The 27297-nt window shown below is 38.7% G+C and overlaps 1 protein-coding gene across 4 annotated transcripts in view; it reads left to right on the top strand.

Moving 5' to 3' along the window:
• LOC122556555 (gamma-aminobutyric acid receptor subunit gamma-2-like) overlaps window positions 1–22346 on the top strand; it is a 130841-nt gene extending 108495 nt beyond the window's left edge. For 3 of the 4 annotated variants that reach the window (XM_043703347.2, XM_043703343.2, XM_043703346.2), the window contains 3 exons: window positions 10187–10392; window positions 11267–11290; window positions 20765–22346. In XM_043703347.2, coding sequence (XP_043559282.1) covers window positions 10187–10392; window positions 11267–11290; window positions 20765–21040 — 506 coding nt within the window. In that variant the 3' untranslated portion in view covers window positions 21041–22346. The remainder of the gene's footprint in view (window positions 1–10186; window positions 10393–11266; window positions 11291–20764) is intronic. The other variant, XM_043703348.2, reaches the window with a different exon arrangement.
• The last annotated feature ends 4951 nt before the right edge of the window (window positions 22347–27297 follow it).

Here is a 27297-nt window from a genome sequence, read left to right as displayed (position 1 = left end):
AGATCAATACTTGCACAATGCTTCATTAATGTCAATGAAGAAGAATAGTACATATCCATGCAGTGCATATGTGGAGACTCATGACTGAACATTTATTTATAATGTATAAGAATAACATAGCTATTTAGGCAGTTCTGAACAATTACAACAAATGCATTAAACTCTGAATATTGGCCACTATTTTAAATGTATAATATGCAAAGGCAGTAAAGATCAAAATCAAATGAATTGTGGATGCTGTAAATCAGAAACAAAAATAGAAATTGCTGGAAATGCTCAAGTAGGTCTGGCAGCGTCTGTGGAGAGAAATCAGAGTTAATGTTTCAGGTCAAGTGACTCTACCTCACCAAAGGAAGTGTATTTTTCAGTACTAAGCTTTAATTTCAGGAGTAAAATTTCATGGCACAGCAATCTAACATATGATAATTGTGTGATTTTTCTCTGATTCTTGTCAATCACCTGTGATTTTCTTTTACCTATTCAGGAGGATTTGGGTGTTGCTGACTGTGCCAACATTAATTGTCCATCCCTTATTGCTGATAGATAAAGTGATGGTGAACTGCCTTATACTGCAGTCTTTGTGGTATAGGCACAGTGACTATGCTGATATGAGGGAAGGAAATTCCAAGGTTTGGATCCAGTGACACGGAAGGAATTGCAATGTAGTTCCACGTCAGAATGGTATATGATTTGCAGGGGAACTTAAAACTGGTGATATATTTGATGCCCTCCGAGGTGATAGAGGTCACAGGTTTTGAAGGTACTATCTAAGGAGCTTTGGTGATTCATGGGAGTGCATCTTGTATATAAATGCTACAATGCATTTATTATGGAGGGAATGAATGTTGAAGGTGTTAGATGTGGAACCAATCCATGAGGCTGCTTTATCCTGAATGATGTCAAGCTTCTTGAGTTATTGCAACTGCAAGTGTGATATGTTCTGTCACACTCCTGACTCAAGCCTTGCTGATGGTGGATAGGTTTGAGGATTCAGTAGTTGAGTTACTAGTCACAGAACTAAAAGCCTTTGACTTGCTTTTGTAGCCACAATGTTTATATGGCTGGTCCAGTTTCTGGCCAACGGTAACACATCCAAGGTTTCTGTTGAGGCCATGCTCATGGGTAACAAACTTGGCTATCAGCCTCTGCTCAGCGACTCTGCTTTGTTGCATATCCTGAAGTCAGCCTTGGAGGACAGTCACCTGAAGATCTGAGGCCAAATGTCCCTGAATGCTGAAGTGTTCCCTGACTGGAAGGGGACATCCCTGTCTGGCGATTATTGTGTGGTATCTATTCATTCACTGTCACAGTGTTTGCTCGGTCTCGCCATGGGCATCCTTCCCTGCAGCATATGAGATAAACAACTTTGGCCGAGTCATATGAGTACCTGCCGCGAAGATGGTGGGCAGTGTCCCCACGTGTATCCATGTCGACACTCTGACTTGTCTTACATGATTGCCATGACAGGGTTGTACAGTGTTGTGGTCAATATTGTCCTGATGTCTGGGTAGTTAGCTGCGAACAATGGTTTGTTTAAAGTTTGGTGGATGTTCAAAGGTGAGAAGTGGAGGCATAAGGAAGGTCTTGGCGAGGTGGTCATCCTCATCGATAATGTGTTGCAGGCTGTGAAGAACATGATGTAGTTTCTCCACTCCCAGGAAGTACTGGGCAATGAAGGGTCCCTATCTGTTGCATCCCTTGTCTGTCTCCTGAGGAAGTCATTACAATTTCTCGCTGTGGCACGTCGGAACTGGCAATCGATGAGTTGAGCATATAATGCTCAACTCATCGATCTCCAGTTCCAACATGCCATAGTGTGAGCCTTCCTTTATTCAACAGTGCTGAATACCCTGGTTCACTTGGCTGCAGCTCTTTGAGCTTGTGTCTCTGATTATGTTGGTGTTGGGATTTCCTTCATCTTCTCCTCTTTCCCTCCACCTTTACCACAGCAAAACTCGTGCAGCTACTGGATTAAGTTACTCAAACACCTGGCACGAAAGTACGGATCTGTGAAGAAATATCAGGACAGCAATGTTTGTTTTCTGTTTGAAATCCTGACACAGTCAGGTTATCGTATGGGTTTTGACAGGCTTCTCAGAGGTTGACCACAGACCTGCCCGACAGCCACATTTGCGTGGTGAAATGCATCCTCCAGAACCCATGCCTGGATTTCCACTTTCTCATCTGCCATTTACAAGATCTTTGTAGCCTTGTTCTTTACATTGTTTTGTGCATGGAAAACAATCAGTTCAATCAGATTCTTGCTGCTCTTCATTGTTTCCTGAAGTACAGCCCTACAACCTTGGAATCTATAGCTTACATAACAATTTTATCACTATGTCTTTAGCATTCAGACACATCGGCTGTGAATGCGCCTGTGTAGCTGCATGTGAAATACTTCCTTACCCCTTGCCCCCATCCACCAACCATCAAAACCACTATTTGTGATTCCTAAATGCCATTCTTCTCAGAGTTAAATGATTCATGGCATGTGGATGGGCTGTTATGGTTAGGAGTTGATGGATCCAATTCATCTTTATTTTGTACTGAATGCTCCCTTTCAGGTTTAGGCCTTAACCAAGCACGTGGTATTTTTCAATTTCCATGTCAATTCCCTCTGTTGTTTGTGCAGGAACAAGTGCAAACAGGTCTCAGTTTGTACTGTGCGTGCTCTGCATGGCCATTTTATATTAGGCGATTTTGCAGAAAGGTAGTGCTTGTTAAATTTTCACATGATTTGTTCATACTCTCCACTTCTTTTCTACAGCACACTTTGCTTCCCCATCACTTCTTTCTTGCATTCATTCTGTCCTTTTTCAATATCCTTCTGTGATTATCAGACCTTTCACCACCTACTTGACATTCCTACTCTTCTCCTTAATTCCACAGCCGTCCAGATCTCCATACCCAGCCTTAGCCTCACACTGAGTCATTATCAAAATTACCTGCTCATTCTGCCTCTCCAGTGCCTTAATGCCCTTGTGTTCCAAACTCTAAATATTCAGGGACCATTTTTCCTTATCCTGATCACAATGGCTCTCCCCCTACATCCCAGTTGCCTTCTTTCATTTTCCTGGCCCCTTCCAGCACCTCTCACAATGTGGACATTCAGCTCCATTCCATATCATTTGTTCGTACCTAACCAACCAATTTCTGAACCTTTTGACTGAAGGTCCCTTCGACTTAAACGCTGTCTGATCTGGTCAGATTTGCTAGTGTCAGCCTGTGTGGCAACTGGCTTTCTGGAAGAAGGCAGCCAGTGGTGGTTGATAGAAAATATTCAGTTTGGAGTAGTTACTAGTGGTGTGCCACAAGGATCTGTTTTGGGACCACTGCTGTTTGTCATTTTTATAAATGACTTAGATGCAGGCATAGGTGGATAGATTAGTAAATTTGCAGATGACACTAAAGTCGGTGGATTAGTGGACAGTTTGGAAGTGTGTTACAGATTGCATGGGGACTTGGATAAACTGCAGAAACAGGCTGAGAGGTGGCAAATGGAGTTCAATGCAGCTAAATATGAGGTGATGCACTTTGAGAGGAATAACAGGAAGGCAGAGTACTGGATCAATGGAAAGATTCTTGGTTGTGTGGATGTGCAGAGGGATCTTGGAGTCCATGAGCATAGATCCCTGAAAGTTGCCACCCAGGTGGATAGTGCTGTTAAGAAGGCGTACGGTTTGTTAGGTTTCATTGGCAGAGAGATTGAGTTCCGGAACTGCAATATCATGCTGCAACTATACAAAACACTGATGCGGCCACACTTGGAATATTGTGTACAGTCTGGTCGCTCCATTACAGAAAGGATGTGGAAGTATTGGAAAAAGTGCAGAGGAGATTTACCAGGATGTTGCCTGGTCTGGAGGGAAGGTCTTATGAGGAAAGGCTGAGAGACTTGGGTCTGTTCTCATTGGAAAGAAGAAGGCTAAGGGGAGATTTGATAGAGACATACAAGGTGATCAGAGGATTAAATAGGGTAGACAGTGAAAGGCTTTTTCCTAGGATGATGATGTCAGCTTGTACGAGAGGGCATAACTACAAATTGAGGGGTGATGGATTTAAGACAGATGTCAGAGGCAACTTCTTTACGCAGAGTGTGGTAAGGACGTGGAAAGCCCTACCTGCTAAGGAAGTCAACTCAGCCACATTAGGGAGATTTAAACAATCCTTAGATAAGCACATGAATGATATTGGGATAGTGTAGGTGGTCGAGCTGAGAACATTTCACAGGTCGGCGCAACATCGAGGGCCCAAGGGCCTGTTCTGCACTGTACTGTTCTATGTTCTATTCTGTTTTCTATCATGGGCAAATTAACTGGGTCAGGCTTCACCCTTGATACAGTAAGCATTTAACAATGAGAAAGATCAAATACCATATAAACTGGCCCTGGTAGACCTCACTTTTTATACTGTGTAATTGTTCGTGCGAAGAAATGACTTGGTGATGAAATATCCATATTAGTCAAGAAGTTTGAACTGTCTGCAGTTTGGAAGGAGAAGCGAACCCTACCAAGCGCATGCCTCATGTACGTAGTCAGGCTTGTGAATACATGCTTCCCATTTTGACCTTACAGCATTGTGCTCGTCAACATAACTCCAACAGGTTCGAGTGTTACTTAATATTCATGGATGCTATTTTATGCAAAAGAGGCTGCTCACTGTGAAAAGGCTGATCCACCCGAAAGAATCCAAAAACATAACAGCAAAACTTTAACTTGCTGTGGAAAATATTGTCGGCTACCCAATTAAACTCCCCTACCCACTTTTGGAAAGACTCAGGGCAGACCCTTCATTTTTATGATGCTATAGAACTGAAGAGGAATACAATATGATTCGGTTTGAATCAGATTTTTAGTTTTAATGTGGGGTAGAAATGGGTAGTTACATTTCCCCCTCAGCTAGTCATTTTTATTATGATATACTCATATTTCTGCAAATCGTCTGTCAGTATAACCCGGTATATGAATTTCTTTGCTGATTTGTTACCAAGCATATAGGTCATATGTTACAAAGCCTGGCAGAATATATTGAACATCATATCACTCCGTTTGCAAAAGCAAAATGCTGACTGTACTCATGCAGCCCACACTTACAAAGTTCTCAATGCAGTGTCCAAAATTAGAATCATTCTGCAATGGACAATATTTGTTGGACAATCCTAAGTGTGCAAAGAAATATGCTGACAAATCAATTTGGGGTTGTCAGTTTTTCTCAGTACGACACACTTACATGTATTGGAAGTGGCACATGTTTATATTATTATGTAGGGCCCTGTTCTTTGCAGATAGAATGTATTTGTACACACGCTGCGCCTGATTCAGCACAAAGAAAAAGCTTAGAGGCATTTGCTATTTCAAATTTCAAGGTAATTCCTTGACCAATCTAAGTCAAACTGCCTGATTTAAATTTTAAACAAAATTTGGCAGTTAACTGTCAATGATAATTCTATTTTGTTCTCATTGGACCATATTTCCGCGATTAAAACTGATTGCTCAAGTTATTAAATTTCACCAAATAAACGCAAACTTTCTAATTAAGAAGGTATCCATAAACATGTGATTTTTACTGCGGATTTGGAGACTGTGTTGATACAGTACAGAGTTGGGCCTACCGACCTCAGAGACAGAGTGTAAGCAGTCACAGGGGCAATGAATCACATTCTGGCCTCTTCCTTAATGACAGAAATTGGGTTGGTTGGAAATAGGGGCAGAACTAATATGTCCTGATCCCACACATTATTTTAATTTAGTCCATGGACTCAGGAAAATTGTGCCCTGAAAATCTGGCCCTAAGCACTTGCATTTTGAGTGGTTTCTCAACTTGTCCTGCAAGCCTCAAAAGTTTATGTACGTACACAAGTCCCCATCTCACTGCAACCCCTGTAAAATGGCACGATTTTGTTTATGTCATCATCATATTTTATGAAATACATTATGACTTCATTATGGTTGGTAGAGGTTTTCTTTTTAATATATAAACTTGAAATCATGCCCTGTCCAATCAGGTTTAAGTTATTAATATATCAAAATTGCAGTGTTCCTAGTACCAACACTCGGAAAACATCTTTTTGGTTTGCACTCATCTGAAAAGTACCAAATCACCACTAATCTCTGCCCTCAACCCTTCAGCTAATTTCATACTCATACTGCTTCTATCCCTTTAATTCTAAAAGCTTTTGTTTAACAAGTCTATTGTGTAGTAATTTGTCAAACATCTTTTGAACATCTATAAATACATTACTCAAACTACCATTATCATGTTATTTCCATTACTTCATCTAAGAACTAAATCAAGTCAACTAAACTAAAGTGGCTTTTAACACATTCATTATGACTTTCACTTATTATGACATACTTTTCCAAGTGCTAAATATTTTCCTCCCTGGATTTTTGTCTCCAGTGATTTTTTCACTGATGTTAAGTTCACTGGCCCGTAGTTGCTAAGTTTATTCCTCACTTCATTTTTTTTGGAAGAAAAGAGTAGCACTTCTAGTTCTCTGGTTCTAAGGCACCAACCCACATTTGAAGGAAAATTGGAAGGTTCCATTCAATAACCTGTAAGCATCCCATCTGGAGCAGGTGATGATTTTATTTTGTATTGTGCACTTAATCATATTTTTTCATTTATTTTTAACATTGCTACTTTGTCCTTCTTTCCTGTTACATTAACAACCTCTTCCCCTCTACTCAAATCAAATACAAAGTACTCATTGCTGCTATGCCATCATCCTTAAGTTTTTTCCACTATGAATTCTTCCGTATGTTTCCTAGTTAGTTTCGCCTTTTCACTATCCTTTTGCTATTATGCATTTGCACAATACGTTTAAGTATCCTTTTTATATTAGCCTTAAATGTATTCTCATTTTGTCTTCTTCACACTTCCATTTTCTTTCAAAGATCATCTCTGTATTTTCTAGTTAAATATTTTTGATGCTTGATTGCCCATTGTCTTTTTCGATTACTACTTAAAACTGTTCACTGTTCCCCTAAAATTTGATCCATTTGCCCCACTTTGTTCCTCATAACTAGTCTTGTCACTCTTTTCTTCCTCATTGCATTGATCAAATAAGGTTTTCCTGTAAACATTTCAAAATTTCCATGCCTTTTTTTCTTGTTATTCTAACAATCCTGTTAATCTTTTGGAAATTGAAGTCCCCGATTATATATTTGTTGCATCTTTCTGTAACTTGGTCACAACTTTCCTTACCTATCTCATTCTCACTACATAGTTGCCTTTAGTAAAAGCCTCTGATAGTGAGTGGCTAGCACTATTTAATTGCACCCTGTACCACTTAAATGGTAGGAGTTTAAACAAAAATATCTGGGCTATAGTTTGATCATATAAGGAAGCAAGTCCAAGAATTTTCATTGTACCGTAGGTCTGAGATCAATAAAGAAAAAGATGCTGTCAACATGAGTCCATTCATCTTCAAATTACACGTCCTTTCAACTGCACCACAAACTCTCAATCTGTGTTCAATTTACTGAATCCCCATCACCTACCTACCAACAATCTCTTTCAATCACCATTCAATCCTAACATTAATGGCTTTACTTTACCCTGACACAATTAACACTGCTACAAGCCTTGAAAGTACAACTCAACCAGGCATCTTATAGGACACTAATACCCTTATTCATTCAACAGAAAATGGTCCATGCCAAGGCAGAGGGGAAAGAACTAGTGGAAAACAAGTGTAGTAGGAGACAATGCTGCCCACAATGGGATGGGCCATCACTGAGGCTGTGGCCACTGGTGGTGACCAATGATCAGGATTTGTGCGTATCTACTCCTCATCTCATTCAATTTTCTGTCTTTCTACAATTTCTTCTGATTCACAAGCTGCAGATGGCTTCAATCAACACTTCTCTCTTTCTCCTGTCTCGTCACTGCGCAAATCTTTGTCTCTTTTCATTTTCAGGTACCCAAGTAAGGGATCTTTTCTAGTCAGTAGAGTAAAATGATGAAGATAGTAAGGATGAAAAAATAGCATCATTTGATCTTAATCTTGTAGTTGCTAACTTTGACACTGACATGGCATAACTGGAGGTTAGGACAGAAGAGGATCTACACTTGAGACTACACGAGTACAGGATCCGTGGTCATGGGCAAGAGTAGCAATATTTTTAGCTTGCTGAACTTTGAGGTCATACACCAGCTCTGCTTCAAGTGGCAGTTTCAATGGACCAGGCTACAGAAGAAGGCAGATGTATGTAATTAACAGTTCTATCAAAGATTTGAGAGCAACAATGGAAGCTCATAATGTTGCCTTGTATTATGTTACTACAATCATAGGTGTGGATATCCTGTTAAGAGGAATCTACAGAATAACATAGCAATCCATCAATGTGATCCCTAACAGATCAGTAAGATGGTTTACGATCACTTGAGGAAAGTGACAGTGGCAGTGTGGAGCATGAACCTACAATCTTTTCTCAGCCTGTGAAATTCCTGTCACATCCCAAGTATCCCTACTGTTGCCTGTTGTCTAGCCAGCTTGAGCAATCTACCACAGCCAAGGAATGGTGGCACAGCCTTTGAGGCCCCAAACTGCTTAAGGTCAACATGTAAAACAATTTGCAGTCTCCTTAACTGCAGGTCAACAACCTTCTATAATCATGTATTATGGGCAGCTGAAGCATATGGTGGGAGTACTTATTTTTATACACATTTTATCAAGATTAAATTTCAAATTTAGATTTTACTCTGCACTTCCTTGATGGTGTTCATTGTTTTCATTGTGACAAAGAGGATAATGTGATGATTAGAGAATAAATGTGAAGAGCATAGGGTTGTTGGTGAATGGTGAACTGTGATAGAAGATATGGATATGCCATAATCATTATTTGATCCACTACAACTAACGCAGATAGAAGCTGTTTAGCATTATAGCCTACTTCGCCTCTGTGTGTAAATTGGGATATGACTTTCAAAACTGCACTACTGGAATCAGAGCAGTATTGTATTGCTGATGAACAATGTAACCTGCCTGCTCTGCAGCTGCAAATAGTCATTTAGTTCAAATCTGCAAACTCTTTAACCAAGGCAGCGTCCACCACACTTCTCATCCAAAATGTGCACCATTTTTTAGGCACATAGTGCCTAAAGCCACATGCCACAGAGGTAACCTACTTTTCCATTTTTTGATTGTCAGTTATGTCATAACTGACTTGTACATGTTCATAGACGACCTCATTTTGTGATGCCCTGAATTATCCAGATGTACTGATTGTGAGATAGGCACCATTTACCATCATTACAATTGTGAAATTGCATTTACATGTGCACAGTTGAACACAGAAATCCAGAAGCTGCTGAACAATGATATTCTGTTACTCTGAAAAATAAACTGTTGAAGTCCCCCACAGATGGAAATCACTTAGAAATGTCTGACTGTGAACTTTTCTTATGCTCTAATATCAATGTTAAAACTTATGGTATTGTCAATGACATGTAACTGGGAATTAATGCTGTACCAGATCATAACTACTTCTAAAGAACCATTATATTTGTCTGTCAAACTTTACCATTATGACAAAAATTCCATAGGGCGTGCATACAATTAAAAATGTATTTTTAAAGTTTGTTTAGAATATTTCTGCTCTCTGTCTATGTATGCCATGATTGTTATTGCTCTCTGCAAATTTTATAAAATATGAGAAATAAGTCTACACTACTTAGTGGTTTGCTGTCTGTGAGAATTCATAAGCTTCATGTTGTTTACTGACATTACTATTGTTGGATGGCTGGAGCACTCCTGGCTTGATGCCAGAGCCCAATTCATACCAGGAAAGATAATCCATTCCTCAGGGATCATTAAACCTTTGCCAGTCACTTTCTTTGAAACAGCAGCAAGGGCTGTTACTTTGCCACAAAATCCCAGTGCATTTGAAGGAGTGAAAATTCACTTGCACAAATAACAGCAGTGAGTGTATCAAATGTTTCACAGGATTGAAATTATTTGCTCAGTGAGATAACTATTCAAAATAAAAATGATGGAGTGTATTTAAGTCAAGTTCCATTGCTAACATGCCATTTATATGTAATAAAGGTAATGCTAATACAAACATGAAAGACATAAATGCATGGAAGGTTTCATTGTCTACTTCTCTTCTATGTGTTATAGTGTCAAATAAAAGTTAAAGGAGGTTGCTCACATATTTTCATGATCTTACTTTCATTGCAGGCATAACAACTGTCCTGACTATGACAACACTGAGCACGATTGCACGTAAATCCCTCCCCAAGGTTTCCTATGTGACTGCTATGGACCTGTTTGTGTCTGTTTGCTTTATCTTTGTGTTTGCTGCGCTGATTGAATATGGGACCTTGCATTATTTTGTCAGTAACAGAAAGCCCAGTAAAGACAAAGACAAGAAGAAGAAGAATCGCGTATGTACTCTTATCACAATAGCATCCTTAGATATGGTTATTGATGTTTGAAGTTGGAAAGGTCATAAAAGTCAGCACCACAATTGGTGATGGGTACAGAAGCACTTTTTCAAAAGCTTTGTCAGAGTGTTTTGCTGTAACACTGACTCCTTCAAAGATTGTAATGCTACTCTTTGTTTTAAATAGATAAATGTGCTGAAGTATAGCATGCGTTTGAAATAAATACTTCCCTTGGGTGTAAACATTGCACTTTTTTGCCTTCATGAGCTGTTCCACATTTTCCACTTAGAATGGAAGTAGAGTCCATTTTGCCAAATGTGGTCACTTGATTAAATGTTTTATCCTTTTTGAGATATTACTGATTTAACTGTATATCATTATGAAGGAATGGAAAGCATACATTCTGAAATTTGCTGCCATAACATCCCTCTTATATTTTTTGCCTACATACCTACCACACCTACCATTAGAGCTTGATCAGTTTTTACAATCTTTGACCTAAGAATTAACCAATGTACCTGTTCGATGATCATTATTACCAAATAATGCTGTGTAATCATACCATCTGACTTTTCAATTAAGATTTAAGGAGAATTTCTTGTGCACCATATAAATAATAAGATGCATTTTGTGGAGCTGTTATTCTCTGCAGCAGACATTCAAATCCAAATGCCTCTATGAAGTCCATCACTGGGATATGACAGGTTATTCAACATAGATCTGTTTCCTGTCCTATAAATGAATTTATTGCTACTTATTGATTTTGATTTCTCTCTACACTTCCTTCAAATGTATTTCAATTGCATTGTGATAATGATATATCCCCTTAAGTTTTCATTAAATATTTTTATTCTGTTCTGTTTCTTAAAAAAAGCTTCTTCGGATGTTTTCGTCAAAGGTACTTTATATTTATTTTTCCAATGAACATAGATAATTAGTTTTTTGTTTATTTCTAGTTTGTTTCCAGTTTGAAAATATCCCTTTTTTTTAACCAAAGGTATCTATTTCTGTCAGTATGCTGATGTTATTAATATCACAAGGAAAATGTACCTTTATCTTTTGAGATGGGTTCAATATATTTGGATGTTATTTGATTGCTTCTTGTCACCACAAGGTGTGATGGAATACTCTGCACTTACCTAGATGGATACTGTTCAACAACATTCAAGTTTAACACAACCCATGACAAAACAGATCACTTGATTGGCATCCTATTCACCACCTTCCATGTTCACTCCCTTCACCATCAATGCATCAATCAAATGCAGTGTGTACCGTCTAAAACGTGTACTGCAATAACTCTCAGTGGCACACCCAGCAGCACCTTACAAACCTACAATCTGTACCTTCGTAAGGGATCAGGACAGCAGGTGCATGGGAACACCACAACCTGCAAATTTCCCTCAAGTCTCCTGACATGGAACAACATCACTATTCCTTCACTATCACTGCTCCTAATTGCCGGAGCAACCTCTTTCTCAGAAATATGGGTGCACCTACATTCCAAGCACTGCAACAGTTCAAGGTGGCAGCTCACTACAACCTTCTTTAAGGGAATTAAAGATGGTCAATAAATGCTGGTTCAAGCAAAGCCCTCACCCCAAGATTGAAGACAAAGTAGCACTTTAAAAGTAATGAACTTAGAACACTTTGAGACATCCTAACACAATGAAGGATGCTACATATCCAGGTTTGCTCACTGTGAGTCATGTCTTTGAATCCTTCCATTACAAAATATTTACAATATAGAAACTTTGGCCCAACACATTATTGCTACTTTTGAGCAGTCGTTTACACTTACAAGTAACTACACAGTGAGAAATGAATGGTTTTGAGAGATGGAATCATGTTCAGTAGCAGTGATAAACATATAATCATAAAGAGATAGGAAAAATAATTGCAGAAAAGAATAAATTTGTATATTTTTATGACACTATCCATGACCAGATAGCTGTGCTTGGGTTGGAAAACATATTACTAGATGCTGCCTGACCTGCTGTGCTGTTCCAGCAATAAAGTTTCAGCTTTGATCTCCAGCGTCTGCAGACCTCACTTTCTCCCTGCCTTGTTTTGCCAGCTATAAGAAGTTATGCAACAGAGCCACACATCAACTAGGCAAAGAATTAACTATCAAATACTGACTACAAAATTCCTAGGCCCTGACCAGCTTTTGTACTCACAGTATTTATATAGCTGTTTTTGGTTCAGTCACCTTTTGGTCAATCCTAACTATCAGGGCATTGTTAATGGGGGATTCAGCAATGACAAAATCATTTAATGTCAAGGCTAGATTCTCTTCTTTTGGAGGATTCTCTGCTGTTGCCTGGCACATGTGTAGCATGAATATTATTTGCCAGTTAATTTCTCAATTACGTCTGAGCACCAGTTGCTTGTTAATTGAAGAATACTTATACAATATCAATACAATGTTAATAATCGTTTTGTGAAAGACATGACAGGCCATGTGTAACTTTTGTGTTATTTTGCAACTGTTTCAACTCTGACTTTAACTGGGAGATATGAGCTATTAAAATAGCCTAAGATAAGATAAGAGACATTTTTAACTATATAGCAAAAATTACGTAAAGTAAGATGACATGCTTGGTACATGACATGTAATTTCAATTAAAAGTATTCTGTAAAAATATTTCTAACAGAGAGCACCATAATGGTAGAAATAAATCTATTACCTTCTCCATTTTAAGTGCAGTGGAAAGATTATATGTCTCATTGTTGGGAATGTTTTATTTGTAAATATTATAAATAGTTACTTTATAATGGAGTCTTAGGTTTGCATTTTTTTTGCCTGATGCATTCCTACTGTCAATGTTTTTGCCTGTCCAAAATCCAATGTGAATCAATATACAATTCATTATGTTGCTACACACAGCCAGTGGAATCGGCATTGTATACATTCTAAATCTTTACAGCCTTTTAAATGCTAATCACATGTGTTCTTCTAGTGAGCAGCGTTCATTGAAGTTCCTATTTCCTTTAATTTTACCAATATCTCTTAAGACTTTTGATGCAAAATACCCATTCTCCTTTGATGTGTTCTAAACTGGATGTAGATAAGAAATTTGTAAAATGTTTCGAAGGCAACAAATCCAACATATAAACCAATCAGACAAAGTGGCACTTTTGTGACCCTGTTCAATATGTTACATAATACAATAGTAGGCTAATATCTCCATCATGAATTCACTTCATGTTAAACAGCAGAATTGAAGAAGTAATCACAAAGCTCTTTGTTTTAGGCATTACGATCCAGTGTCTAAAATCAAAATACATATGGAACTAATTCATTTCAAAATTACTTAAGTCCATTAGCTAATTTATTAAGATGCTATATAAATAGTTATAAATTAGATTCAAGATTGAAACAAATATTCAAGAGATTCAAGAAATAAATAATACTGTTCAGATGTATTATGTGAGGTTCTTGCTCAGTCCTATCCTAACCATTGTTAATGCACCAGATTTTGATTAAATTCCAGTTCATGAATCCCGATTTCATCACTTTCAGAAGTTAGAGAGAATTGCTATTTATGAATTTCTTCCATCATTTGGAAAATCCTGTCAATGTTGTCCAACTCAATCAGTATAATAAGCAATTGAATGATTGTCCACATTGATATGATTGCACATATTCTGTCAGAAAATGTGCTTAGTTATATTTGATCCCATTTATCAAGAAAAGTTTTAACAATGCATTATCATAAACCAATAACACTTAAAGATGTTTTCTTCAACTTTGCATACTTCTGTAGACTGAATTTTATCAATCCTTAATCTCTAATATTCAAAAGTAGTTACTTACTTTCCTTTTCTGCTCTGAATCATCTAATCAAATCATTCACTTCACAGAACAAGTTCATTGCCATAGTATCTTAATTGTGACATGGTGCCAGATCTTAGAATTTGAAAAATGTAACATGTTAAAAAATCTCCACTAAGGCCATCTTCTAGAGACAATTGCTGTTGCCTCACAGTATAGATTTTCAGCTTCACTACCTGGGTGATAATCTCCTGGAATAGGTCATTCATTTTTATATACCCACCTCTTCCCCCCTACCCTTTAATTTTCTGCCCATTTAAAGCAAAAAAGAAAATTTGTGGAATAAACTTTTAAACTTTCTATATAATAGCATTACAAAGAACAGTCCATTATAGAAACCACATGATATAGACATGTGAAGGCCACAGTCTTTTCTAAATGGCAATTGACAGGGTTTTTAGTGTAACTATTTACAAGTCATGCAAAGAAAAGACATTCTACAGATTCAAGCACTAGATCTGTATTATCCAACATCACAGTATCTTTACCCCAAGAATACATGTTAATTCTGCTTGAAAAGGGGTCAAGATATACAGTAGTAAATTCACCCAAGTTCTTTTACAGTACCACATTTCTCTATTTACGTGAGCATTACCCATAGTGCCCCCATCCCCCTCTTTGGGTTGAGGCAATAATTTTCACCAGTATTCTCAGCTCTCTGGAGGATCTACAGGATGTATAGTCTCCCTTGTTATTGTTTGGTAGGGCAAACACATGTGTAGCGTACAATAGCTGTCTCTGTAGACAAGAACTTCTCTGGAACTGTATCAGAAAGTAAGAGTGCATAACAGTATGGTCTGCAGACTGGATAACCAGTTCATTTAATTCTCTCTGTGCTCTGAAGCTTTTTGCTATTTGCTAGATATTATCCTGAAATTGCAGGTGATTTCCATTCCTAACAAGGATTGTTCTTCTCAATGATAGTTTTCTGCAAAGTTTAAAAAAAATTGTGTTGTCTTTTTCAAGATTTTGTCCCTTCTCTGTAAATCTCCAGAGCACATTTATTGACCATAGCATAATATATTCCTGAGATAGTATTATTCAGTTATTTTCAAGCTTACTGTGCTCATATCAGTTGCATAAGAACACTGGCTACTTCTGTAAATAATTTTCAGAAATATGTTGCAGACATTTGTTTTGAGTTGCAGACATTTGTTTTGAGTTATGTAACTACTAGCAACTGGTGTTTAGGTCAGTATCTGGATTAATGGTGCTGGAAGAGCACAGCAGTTCAGGCAGCATCCGAGGAGCAGTAAAATTGATGTTTCGGGCAAAAGCCCTTCATCAGGAATACAGGCAGAGAGCCTGAAGGGTGAAGAGATAAGTGAGAGGAGGGTGAGGGTGGGAAGAAAGTAGCATAGAGTACAATAGGTGAGGGGGGAGGGGATGAAGGTGATAGGTCGGGGGAGGGAGGTGGAGTGGATAAGTGGAAAAGAAGATAGGCAGGTAGGCAGGGCTCTCCACCTATCAGGCTCTCTGCCTGTATTCCTGATGAAGGGCTTTTCCCCGAAACGTCGATTTTACTGCTCCTCGGATGCTGCCTGAACTGTTTAGGTTAGTAGCCTCTTTAAAAGATATTTAAACTATTTCAAACCTGAGTTATGTTTAGTGGTTCAAGCTCCTTTTAATGCTTAATATTAAAGCTGGTCTAGGGCAGTCTTCAGATGTGAAAGCTTTGAAGGTCAAATGGGTTTGATCCAATTTGGAGTAAAGGACCTCATCTTTCCCTGAGCCTTTTATCAACTGTATATAATTGTTGATGATTCAATTCGAGGACTTGGAGCTTTCCTGTAAATACATCAAGTTTGCATTGTGCTCTGAATATCTTTGTAAAGACACTTGATATAAGGTTGGTGACTGTTACTGCAGCAGGCCCATCCTATACCCTCACTGAAGCTTCAATACTCTTCACAATGGAGCTGTGAAATTCTTCCTTGCATCACTGAAGATCTTATTCTTAATCCATAAGCCATACTACGCTGTTGCAGTGGGCATTATTGACTGTAGAACGTTTAAAGTTTCACTTGCTTCTATTGATAATTGCTCTCGTATAAGGTTTTGCCCCTGCTTCCATTTAGTGTTCTGACCTTTTATCAAAGGGAGAAATTTCTGTTTAAATCCACGTTGGTTGTTGCTGCACCTTTATTTCTCCTTTCTTCAAGAAAACAAAGCAATGATTCTGCTCAAAAGAGGCAGCAGGGACTTTGAAACAGTGCTACCCAGATGCAAGAGAACAGGTCTAAGCCTTCACTAAATGACAATCTGAGTGTCTGTGGTTATCTCTTGAAAGGGCAAAATAACGTCCAGAAATACCATTAGCAGCTCGTCACACCTCCCCCTCCCCAATCATTTCAAGCATCTCTTTTGATAAGCTGAAGCTCAGCATTACCTTTTCGCAATCCTCAGGCTAGATGCCTGCAGTGGAGAGAAATTCCTGGTTTGCTGAACCATCTTCAGCAACTCTGGCACTTGATACACATGCAGTTCCATTTAAAGTAAAGAACAATAGTGGTTAGGAATAACATTCAGGATGACCGGCTTCACATTGTTGCAAAGGGTGGCATGCACCAGCTAGTTTACTGTTATTTTAAAATCTCTAGTATTACAAAGTTGAGTGGAGAAGTTGGATGTTTTCTTTAACCATGACCAAGACATCAAAAGAATCAATATATCTGCCCTTGTGCCAATTTAAGGTAAATTTTGTTGTCACTTACCTTTCATGTATATTTACTAGAATATGTTCTGCAGGTCAATGAAATTAATGAAGTTGAAATCTTGCAGTGGACCTGCCATATCCCCTAGGAAGAGTTCCTCTTACCCTTCTGTGTTCTGTACTGTGATAGGCAGGCTCGCAATGTATAGTGATCTGTATTTAACTCTGCGCTGTTGCTGCAGCTGTAACCTAGGATCACTCCCTTTGCACTATGCAATCCTCCATAACACTGGCTGCGTTGAATTCTCACCAATAGTTCATTCATGGTGTTGACAGCACACTGTTTCTTCACATGTTTACCATTAGTAGATTCTCTGAGCGCTTGTTTCTTCCCCTTCCCTCTTAAGGAGTTTTTGAATTTCTGGGAAGTCTTTACTCACTGTGCCAAATTGAATTTTTTGTTTCTTTTACTTGTTGCTTCATGTAGATTTTGTGACTCCATGGTTCAGTACCTAGGTGGGCTTTGTGGGCCATCACTTGCTGGTCCCTATTACGACCGAGCTCCTGTTCAGGTGTTCCTCCCACTTCTGGAATCAAATCGCTTGACTGGCCTCATGGTTTACCCATTACACTACTGTTGGTGGAATTCACTTCGGTCTTTTCTCACATCCTGGCTCTAGTTCAATAATTCTGATCACTGTTAGCCACCAAGTAGAAATATGAAGTTCATAATATCAGAGAAAGTGAGAACTGTAGATGTTGGAGATGAGTGTCGAAATGTGTAGCACTGGAAAAACACAGCAGGCCAGTCAGCATCCAAGGAGCGGGAGAGTCGAAGTAATAAAGCCTTTAGAGCTCACTAAGACTCTCCCGCTCCTTGGATGCTGCCTGGCCTGCTGTGTTTTTCCAGTGCTACACTTTTCGACACTCATCTCCAACATCTACAGTTCTCACTTTCTCCGATATTATGAACTTCATATTTCTACTTGGTGGCTCACAGTGATCAGAATTATTGAACTAGAGCCAGGATGTGAGAAAAGACTGAAGTGAATTCCACCAACAGTAGTGTAATGGTAAACCATGAGGCCAGCCAAACCATTTGATTCCAGAAGTGGAATCCTACCTCAACTCTATTTTCTTTTCTTGCCTTGTCCAGTCCCTCTTCACTTACATCAACAATTCAACGGTTTTAAAATTTTCAGTTTGCAGGCACCAGCCATCACCTGTTTACCATGCTAGGCAATCCCTTTACGCATCCACCCCCACCTCCCCCATCAGGATGATCTTAGGTGATCTTAGGACTTTCTGCTTCTTTCTGGATTTGTCTTTACTTCAACACAAGGAATTCCAGTCTGTAACAAAAGTACTAAAGAAAACCACCTTTTAAAATTGCTACTTGTCACCTCTTGGACAAGCATAAAAAAGTGGATCATCCTTGATATAACAACAATATATTAATGGTCTTTACAGCTAAAGGTAGTGCTTTTAAACCAGGGGAAATCAAATAAAGGAGATATGCTCTTGCTTCCAAAACTCCAAAAAAATTATGTATGGAAATTCATGTACAAATATCAATCAGAAATAATTTAGAATAATTAAATGCTAATTGTCTTTTATGCATAAAAGTTTGGACACTTATTTAGTGAATGGACTTCCTCGAAAATGGTGAATGTTCCTACAAATAAAAAAAATATTCTGGTGTCTATTGAATCATTCTGTAATCTGTCCCTCACAGTGAATTTGCTTTTTCCAGCTGATTAACCAGACGTTATAAAAAATATCAATCAGATCAGATAAATCTACAACTTCCAAAACATCTTGAATTTTTATTCTTTTATAATCTTTGTATACCCTTGTCTATGTGGAGTTTGCCAATTCTCCCCATGTGTGCATGGGTTTCCACTGGGTGCTCCAGTTTCCTTCCACAGTTCAAAGATGTGCAGGTAAGGTGGATTGGCCATGCTAAGTTGCCTATAGTGCCCAGGGATGTGCAAGCTCGGTGGGTGGGTCTGGGTGGGATTCTCCTTGAGGGCGGGTGTGGACTTGATGGACCAAATAACCTGCTTCCACACTGTAGGGATCCCATGATTCTATAATAGGAATGATCTTTTTTAAAATTAATTGATTTTATAGTACTCCATTGTAATTTTAGGTCAAACTACTCTTGACTACTTCAGCTTTTCTGATTATTAACCATGTCTGAAATCAGTAATCAATTCTATAAGTAAGAACATTCCTAAAAGACATCCATTACAGGGGAAAGTAAGAAAGCTATTTTTATAAACTTGAGTTGTGAGATACTATAATGAATTGTGTAAAATGTCAGTATTACTGCAAAATTGATTGAAACCCATTTGGGAAGATTCCAAGCTTCTCTTTTATTTCAAATGTAATTGCATACTATTTAATTTTCCCAATAAGGCATATTCTGGGTGCTTATTTCCCAGTAGACTATGCTATGTGCAAATCAATCACACTGTGCATGTAGGGAAACCAGGTATCACTATGAAACTTAAACCTTTTCCCTGTTGAATGTCAAGAAAGTGCAGATAATGAAAAACTCCTTGTCCTTTGCGAAAAGGACATTGATAACCTATTTAATACAGCTGAGAGCTGCAGTCAGAGCTGTGACTGGTATCCCCTGTGGCAGATTGAAAGGATCCATTTATACAAAACAGATATCACTAATGACTTGAGCATCGATATGCCATAATTTCAGTTTTGTTGGCAGATCGAAGATCTATTGTTCGGATGTGGTTAAATGGAACATGAATCCTAATCAATTATGTTACCCGGCTACGACTTCATTACTTAAATTAGTCCCCTTCTTCTCTGGAACAGGCAGCTTTTCCTTGTTTAAGATTGTGAGAGACAGAAATATGTGAAGGATCTAGATAAAACCTAATGTGTTTTTCTTTTCCTATATCTCTTTAAAAGACCATGCCAGCCAAACATAAAAGACTCATTAAAGTTCAAGTATTATGATTAAGATCTCAAATTTAAGCCAAAATCAGCATTACTGCATTAATTTCTTGTTAAAACCAATTCTGTACATACATCATTTTATGATTTTGTCTTAATAGAATTTACAATTTTCAGGAAAATTGTCAGTCTATGGACAAAAATACCTTAAAATACAAAAGCAAACTCACCCACAATGTACATTGTAGTTACCAACCTTAAACTGAATTTTAAGAAAGGTATAACCTTGAATAGTGAAGCTCATGAATGAATGCATAGCATGATTATCCTACATCCCTGTGTACTGTTTTCCAGTAGTATTCTATAACCAACAGTAATGATTTAAAAATAAAATTCAAACACACCAGTATGAGGTAGGGCTGGCTACTGATATCCCACCAGCCAGCTTGAGGGAAGAAGGGCTGTTGGATGGGGTGTGTTTGTGGCACTATTTGGAAGGTGTGTTTTCAATTTAAAATTTGCTGTTTAGTATTTAGGTATTTGAATGATGCTAGTTAACTTAAATTTAGTCAGGGGATATATCGTTGAAAGGACAGACCTGGTCACCTCTAACAGTATAGCATTCTCTCTTTCACCTGTACTGAAAGAGTAGACGTACTGTCTAATACCAAAAAATAAAATTTTGTTTCTAATGGACATAAGCACACAGCTTAGACTTTCGAAAACAAATCTGAATGAAGTGTTTCATTTGAAGTGTAAGGCCAAAGCACATTCAAGATACAATACAGGAAAGTTAATCCCATGACGAATCTAGATCATTCTCAAATCTTGCTCGATGTTATCAGCAAGGACATGCTTCATCTTGAAAGGGCAGAGAACTGCACAAACCTTCTTTAGAATATGCTATTTTGATTCCCTCACAGTAACCAGATTGATTTATTTTGCTGTAATAATTATAGGCACCTACTGTGGATATCCGTCCTGGGTCATCTGCTGTCCAAATGAACAATGCGTCACATCTGCAAGAGCGGGATGAAGAATATGGATACGAGTGTCTAGATGGCAAAGATTGCACCAGTTTCTTTTGCTGTTTCGATGAGTGCCGCACAGGAGCATGGAGGCAGGGGAGATTGCACATCCGTATCACCAAAGTTGATTCGTATGCCCGTATCTTTTTTCCCACAGCTTTTGGTTTGTTTAACCTGGTCTACTGGGTAGGCTACCTTTATCTGTAAATAGTATGAGAGGCATTTTCTTCTGCTGATCATTAAAAGTCACATGTAAAAATGGTTCATTGGATAAAATATTGTAAATTTTTAAAGCATGTCTTAAACAGATTAGTGATTGAAAATTTGGTGCATGTTTTAATTTCTGGGCCAAAATTGCTATAAATTTTAAAAACTTTTGTTTTCTGTGGTTTTTGGAGGATTGTATTTTAAATGAATTGTTGTAGCAAGCCAAATGCAATGGCTTATCTATTTTCTTGGCACAAAATGTGGCCAAAAAAAAGCACTTTCAAAGTTAGATTTGCACTGGGTGTCAGGCTAATGGATACTTATGGCTTTGGAACATTGCTCAGCACTAGGTTTTCCTGATGTGGAGGGCAAAGAAATGAAGAAGTCCTAAAACTCATCTATCCATACATTATTTCCATTTTATTATGTAATTTTTGCTATGATTTGAGCAGCTGCAATTAGTAAACATTAACACTTTTTTTTAGAAAAATACCAAATTTTAAAAGACAAATGAGGACTTAACAAGGAGAGGTCTTTCATTAGAAGTAAATAAAGAAAGGATACAATTGTTTTTTAATGTGTTAAATCTTTAGATTCTGGATGTAATTTTCCAGTTTGTTTTTCCTCTCTTTATGTCTTTTGCTGCCACAAAGACTGTTCCCACTAGAGGGTAATTAGTAATTTCAGCTGGTTGAAGAATTTTAACCCTAATAAAGAGAACCATAAATAAGAAATAATTATCTATATTGAAGGTATTGTTTCACATATGATTTCACATTTTTTATTAATAGTTTTTCCCTTTATTCACATCATTACTCAGCAAAGAGAATAGGATATAGTGGTCCTAGGTCACCAACAGTTCTGCACTTTAACCATGTCTAGGAGACAATGTGGGTTAAAGAGTTTTAACTGACCTTTCTGTTGTTAACCATGGGGAGGTGTTCTGGTCTACATTTCGCATCTTCCCTCTTCCTCCCACATACATCTTCTGCGATTGAAGCATCTCGTATGTGGACAAATGCAGCTACAAGTTGGGATTTAATGAGTGTTAAGAAAGTTACAAAAAGCTATTACAGCACAGGAGTTGTACGTACTAGTATTGTTACCTTAGTGCCATTGAAAGGATCACAGATGTACTTCCTGCTTTGAAATCTGACCTCAAGGTTTCCAACTTCCTTGCACATGTGTTGTACTGTTAGGATATCAATGCACATCTTGACAGTTTAATGTAAAGTTTTAAACAATGTGTAATTAAAACAGCTGTAGCAGCCTTATAGTTGTTGATACTAATAAAAATTCTGGAATACTCTCATCCATCGTGACAGACTCTTCTTGTTAGAATACCACTGCATTCAGTGGTGGATACTCACTGCTGACCTTGTGTATATTAGTATTTTAAAAGATCACATGCATTGTCATTAAATATTAACAAACTAAGGCAATGTGCATGTCAAGATTATATAATTAAGCAAATTTCTACATTTTTGTTTTGAAAAATATGAGCATTTATCACCTTCAATTTAACCACCAGATTTAAGTTAAAGGCAAGCATCTGGGGAAATTCACAGTCAAAGCTTGTTAATTTTGAACATCACATGATAATAATTATTACTCTAAGCAGTCATAATAAGGACATCCAGTTCTACTGTGAGAGTTCTACTGTTATGCCTCACTGGGGTAACACTCTGTACCATTCCCAAAGGCATTCCAAAAGGTAGATTTTAAAAAGTATGTGGAATTCCTTAATTTTCCTGGCTTTTAGACCCAGATCGGTTAAAAAAGGGTCGCTTTTGTACTTTACTAGAATTACTGTTTATTACAAGTAATAGACTCTAGCTACAGGTAAAAAAAAATGAAGCATTGGCATATAGTTTAACTAGTTAATTCCCAAATCTCTCTGATCCCCTCCTTTTACACACACAAACACATGCACGCACACACACACTCTCTCTGTCTCTGTTTCTGTCTCTCTCGCCCCCCCCCCCCCCCCCTCCCTTTATAAGAAAAAAGAAGGGCAGTGCCATGGCTTAGTTCGGAAAAACAGCTGCCTGGTAAACAAGATGATCCAGGTTCATACTCAAGTGGTGCCTTCAGGTCTGTGTTGTGGTACAGCGGTATTGTCTCTACCTCTGGATCAGGAGACCTGGGTTTAAGTCCCATTTGCTCTAAAGGTGTGTAATAACATAATTGATTACATATATTGATTAAGAATGATGTTTAAAAAACACTAAAAGATAATATTTTATAGATGGTGGAAAGCAACTGAATGGTCTCAATTCACAGGATCTGATCAGAATCCTCCATCTCAGTTTTCCTGTTCTAGTTATTTCCACTTGTTTATGAAAGGCAAAGCATAGTTCATTGACTTCTCAAAGGTTTTTGACTTAATAACTAAAAGTCACAATTTGCAGTAACTGCTGGAGAAAAATAAATTGGTTTCCTCCACACTTTACAGAGGTGAAAAAAATGCACCAAGTCAAATAACAAAATATTGGGATATTTTATTAACATTTTATTAAAAATGATAGCTTCCACGGAGTTTCACAAAATGGGAGATGGAACTTGAAGGTGGAGCAATTTAGCAAGGAAAGTCTAGAACACAAGGAAATACTGGCCAAAGAAGAGCAATGCTGTGCAATATGCATCCATTGTACATTTTCTCAATTGGAAACCATGGCTGTTTTTTTGAATCAATGCTTCACTCTACTAGCTATTGAGAGAATTTTCTAATTACTGAGCTGGTTAATGCACTACATATGACATTAAGTGTTATGGATATGAAAATAGCTAAACTTAACATTGGTTTTAAACAGATCACAACTGTCTCAGTTTGTGGGAGCTGGTGGGCACTAAAGTTAAGTTCTGTGCGAGACATCCAAATGGATGTACTTTTGTTCCCCCAATGGACAGCATGCACTTGACTGACAGTGTTCACATTTGACCAGTTTGATAGGACTCAAGTTTTGGTTCATATGCATATTGTCACCTGGATTAGGAATGAGTACATGACTGATATTTATAGATGTTGTCCTGGCATATGAGAGAATGGGAAATGAGTAGAAAGCAAAATATTTCAGGTTTTGGAGCTGATACTGATCAACATCATGTTTCACATTGATAGCACTGGACTGCAACAAAGATGCTTTTGCATGAGGTTTTCCAGAATGCAATTGCTGATACACGCACCTAAATAAGGCAAGCATTCTAAGCTCTCAGCTTACTTGAGTAAGGTTACTTGTAAATACTGTTAGAATCCTGACAGTCCATAATGTGTTTCATTAAAGCCACCAAATTTAAATCTTTCTGTATCTCGTTATCTGGAGCAATGCAATTTATTGTCAGTAAACTATTGCCCATTAGTGCACGAGATTAAATAAAATGTCAACCTTCTTATATTTAGAGAATTCCCCATTGGCATTTTAATGGATTTTTGAAGTAATGTCAGATATATTTTTACTGTCAACTGCCAATGCAGGAGTATGACTACATATTATGTAGATAGCTCTGCAGGGAGAATGGTCATTTCGCTGAGTACCACAACACCATGATCTTATTAAAATGGAAAGAGCAGTAGCTACAGCTGAATTTCCACCAAGATGGATGTCAAATGCTGCGTTATTTATATTTTCAATTTTTTTCCAAATTATGTCCTAGATCTTCTAGTGTCTGACTGGTTAGAGATGTGTTGGGACTGTTCAGAGTTCCTGATGTACTGAGTCAGTGAATATTGGCTGGGATATTTAAACTTAGGATAGGCAATTCCCCATTTCCCGGTGCAAATATCTCCGAAGATGAATTAAAGTCTGAGACTTGGAAGAGTTCCTAGTAATTTAACTGAATAATTATCCAGGAAATATTGGATTGATTATGACTATGTCTAATTCCTGGTAATTCACAACTGAATCTCCCATCTTCTATCACTCTCACTAATTCTCCACAATTCCAGTGACACCCCATCAATACCCCTTCACTTCCCTGACCAATCTCATTCCACTGTAGCCCTCAACTCCCCCTCTGATCCAGACCTCCTCAGATCACTCAACTGACCCGATGTCCCCATCCTGACCTAAGCCCCTCACATCCTTCCACCCACTCCAAAACCTTGTCAGTCAAAATCAATTCCCTAACTACCTCCATGACTGTCATTTCACTATGATTCCCCCCTCTCAACTTTCCCCAAGTCAAACTGACCACCCAGCGAGCTGCCACACAACTCAGCCTATTCATTGTCCACCCTATCCACTTAACATATCTATCCATCTCCCTGACCACCACCTCACTCACCGTATTCACCAATGCACACAACAGATGCAAAATGCTGCAAAAGAGAAAAAGCAAAAATTAGGTCAGAAATTAGATGAAATCAATATGGTGTCCAAAACACTGTAAAGTCCTTAAAAGAAAGGGAAGGTGCTGCTCATTGAGTTTATTTTGGGCTTTGATGGAGCAATGCAGGAGATCAAGCACTGAAAAGGAGCATAAAACAATTTAGAGAATTAAAATAGCAATCAAATAGAACATTGAGGTTACAGTGCATTATGAATCCTCATTCCTGATGAAGGGCTCCTGCTCCTTGGATACTGCCTGACCTGCTGTACTTTTCCAGCACCACTCTAATCTTGTCTCTTCTCTCCAGCATCTGCAGTCTTCACTTTCACCTTACAGTGCATTATTCCAATTTCTCAGCAAGATTACTGGCTCATCTTATCCTGGTTAGTGACAAAAAAACTGCAGATGCTGGAATCCAAAGTAGACAGGCAGGAATCTGGAAGAACACAGCAAGCCAGGCAGCATCAAGAGGTGCAGAAGTGAGCGTTTCAGGTGTAACCCTTCTTCAGGACTGGGGCTTGGTGTGGGGGGAGCTGCAGATAAAGGGGGAGGCAGGGGCAGGGTGGTGAAGTGGGGATAAGTGAAGACATGTAGAGGGTATGACCTGGTTAGTCAATGGGATGAATGAATCCAGTTGGTGGCAAGGAGCAATGGAAGGGAGAGGGAGGGGCTGGGAAGGGAGTCAAGGGGTGGGGAGGGAGGTTATTTGAAATTAGAGAACTTAATGTTGAGTCCTCCGGGCTGTAGGGTGCCCAGGTGGAACGTAAAGTATTGTTCCTCCAATAGCAGCTGTGGTTTGTTTTGGAAATGGAACAGGCCAAGGATGGACTTGTTGGAAAGAGAGTGGTTAGGGGAATTGAAATGGGCGGTTATTGGGAGGTCCGCTCAGCCCTGCAGACCCGGCTGCGATGCTCAATGAGCCGTTCTCTAAATTTACATTCGGTCTCCCCGATGTACAGAAGATCACAATGGGCACACCTGATGCAGTAAACTAGGTTGGAAGAAGGGCAGGTGAACCTCTGTCTCATCTGGAAGGAATGTTTGGGGCCCTGGATGGATGTGAATGGGGGTAGTGAATTGGCAGGCTTTGCATCTTTTCTGGTTGAAGAGAAAGGCCCCTGGGGATTTGGTGGTAGGCGTGGCGTGACCGGTCCTTGTTGAAGGCAGAGGGGGGGGGAGGGGAAGATGTTCTTGTTGGTAGGGTCTAGTTGGAGTTGGTGGAAGTTTTTGAGGATGCGGAGACTGGTGGACTGGTAGATGAGGACAAGGAGGACTGTCTTTATTACGTTGGGAGAGGGATTTGAGAACGGTGGAACGGGGAATGGAGCTGGTGCAGCGGAGGGCTGTCTGGATGACAAAGGGAGGAAAAGCACGTTGTTCAAAATAGGTGGACATCTGGGATGCTTGCGAGTGGCATGTTTCCTCATCCGAGCAGATGTGGCGGAGGCAGAGGAATTGGGAGAATGGGCAGGCCTGCATCAGACCTAGCAACAAGGACAATAAAGCAAGGGAATACATGATGAATGGCAGGGCTCTGGAAAACACTTAGGATCAGAGACTTTGGTGTGAATGTGTACCGGTTCCTTAAGATGTCTGGACCAGTGGGTCAAGTGGTTAAGACGACGTGTGGAATACTTACCTTTATTCGTTGCACCAGAGAGTTTAATAGCAGGGATCTAGAACTGTGAAACATATTGTTTAAGTCACAGCTACAGTATTGTATACAGTTCTGGAATGCATATCTTTAGAGGAGAGGGATGTGATAGCACTGGAGAGGGTGTAGAGACTTATCAGAATGTTGTCTTGACTGGAGAGATTCAGTTAGTTGTGAAGAGAGATTGGACAGACTCACGTTCTTTTCCTTAAAGTAGAAGAGATGAAGAGGGGTCAAGATTGAGATGCATAAAATTATTAGACACATATATAGG

The sequence above is a fragment of the Chiloscyllium plagiosum genome, unplaced genomic scaffold (genome assembly GCF_037043375.1).
Source record: "Chiloscyllium plagiosum isolate Xiang-an unplaced genomic scaffold, Cpla_swu_hap1 HiC_scaffold_16, whole genome shotgun sequence".
Taxonomy (NCBI): Eukaryota; Metazoa; Chordata; class Chondrichthyes; order Orectolobiformes; family Hemiscylliidae; genus Chiloscyllium; species Chiloscyllium plagiosum.
The sequence above is the reverse complement of the archived record's forward strand: the minus strand, read 5'-3'. Positions and strand labels throughout refer to the sequence as shown.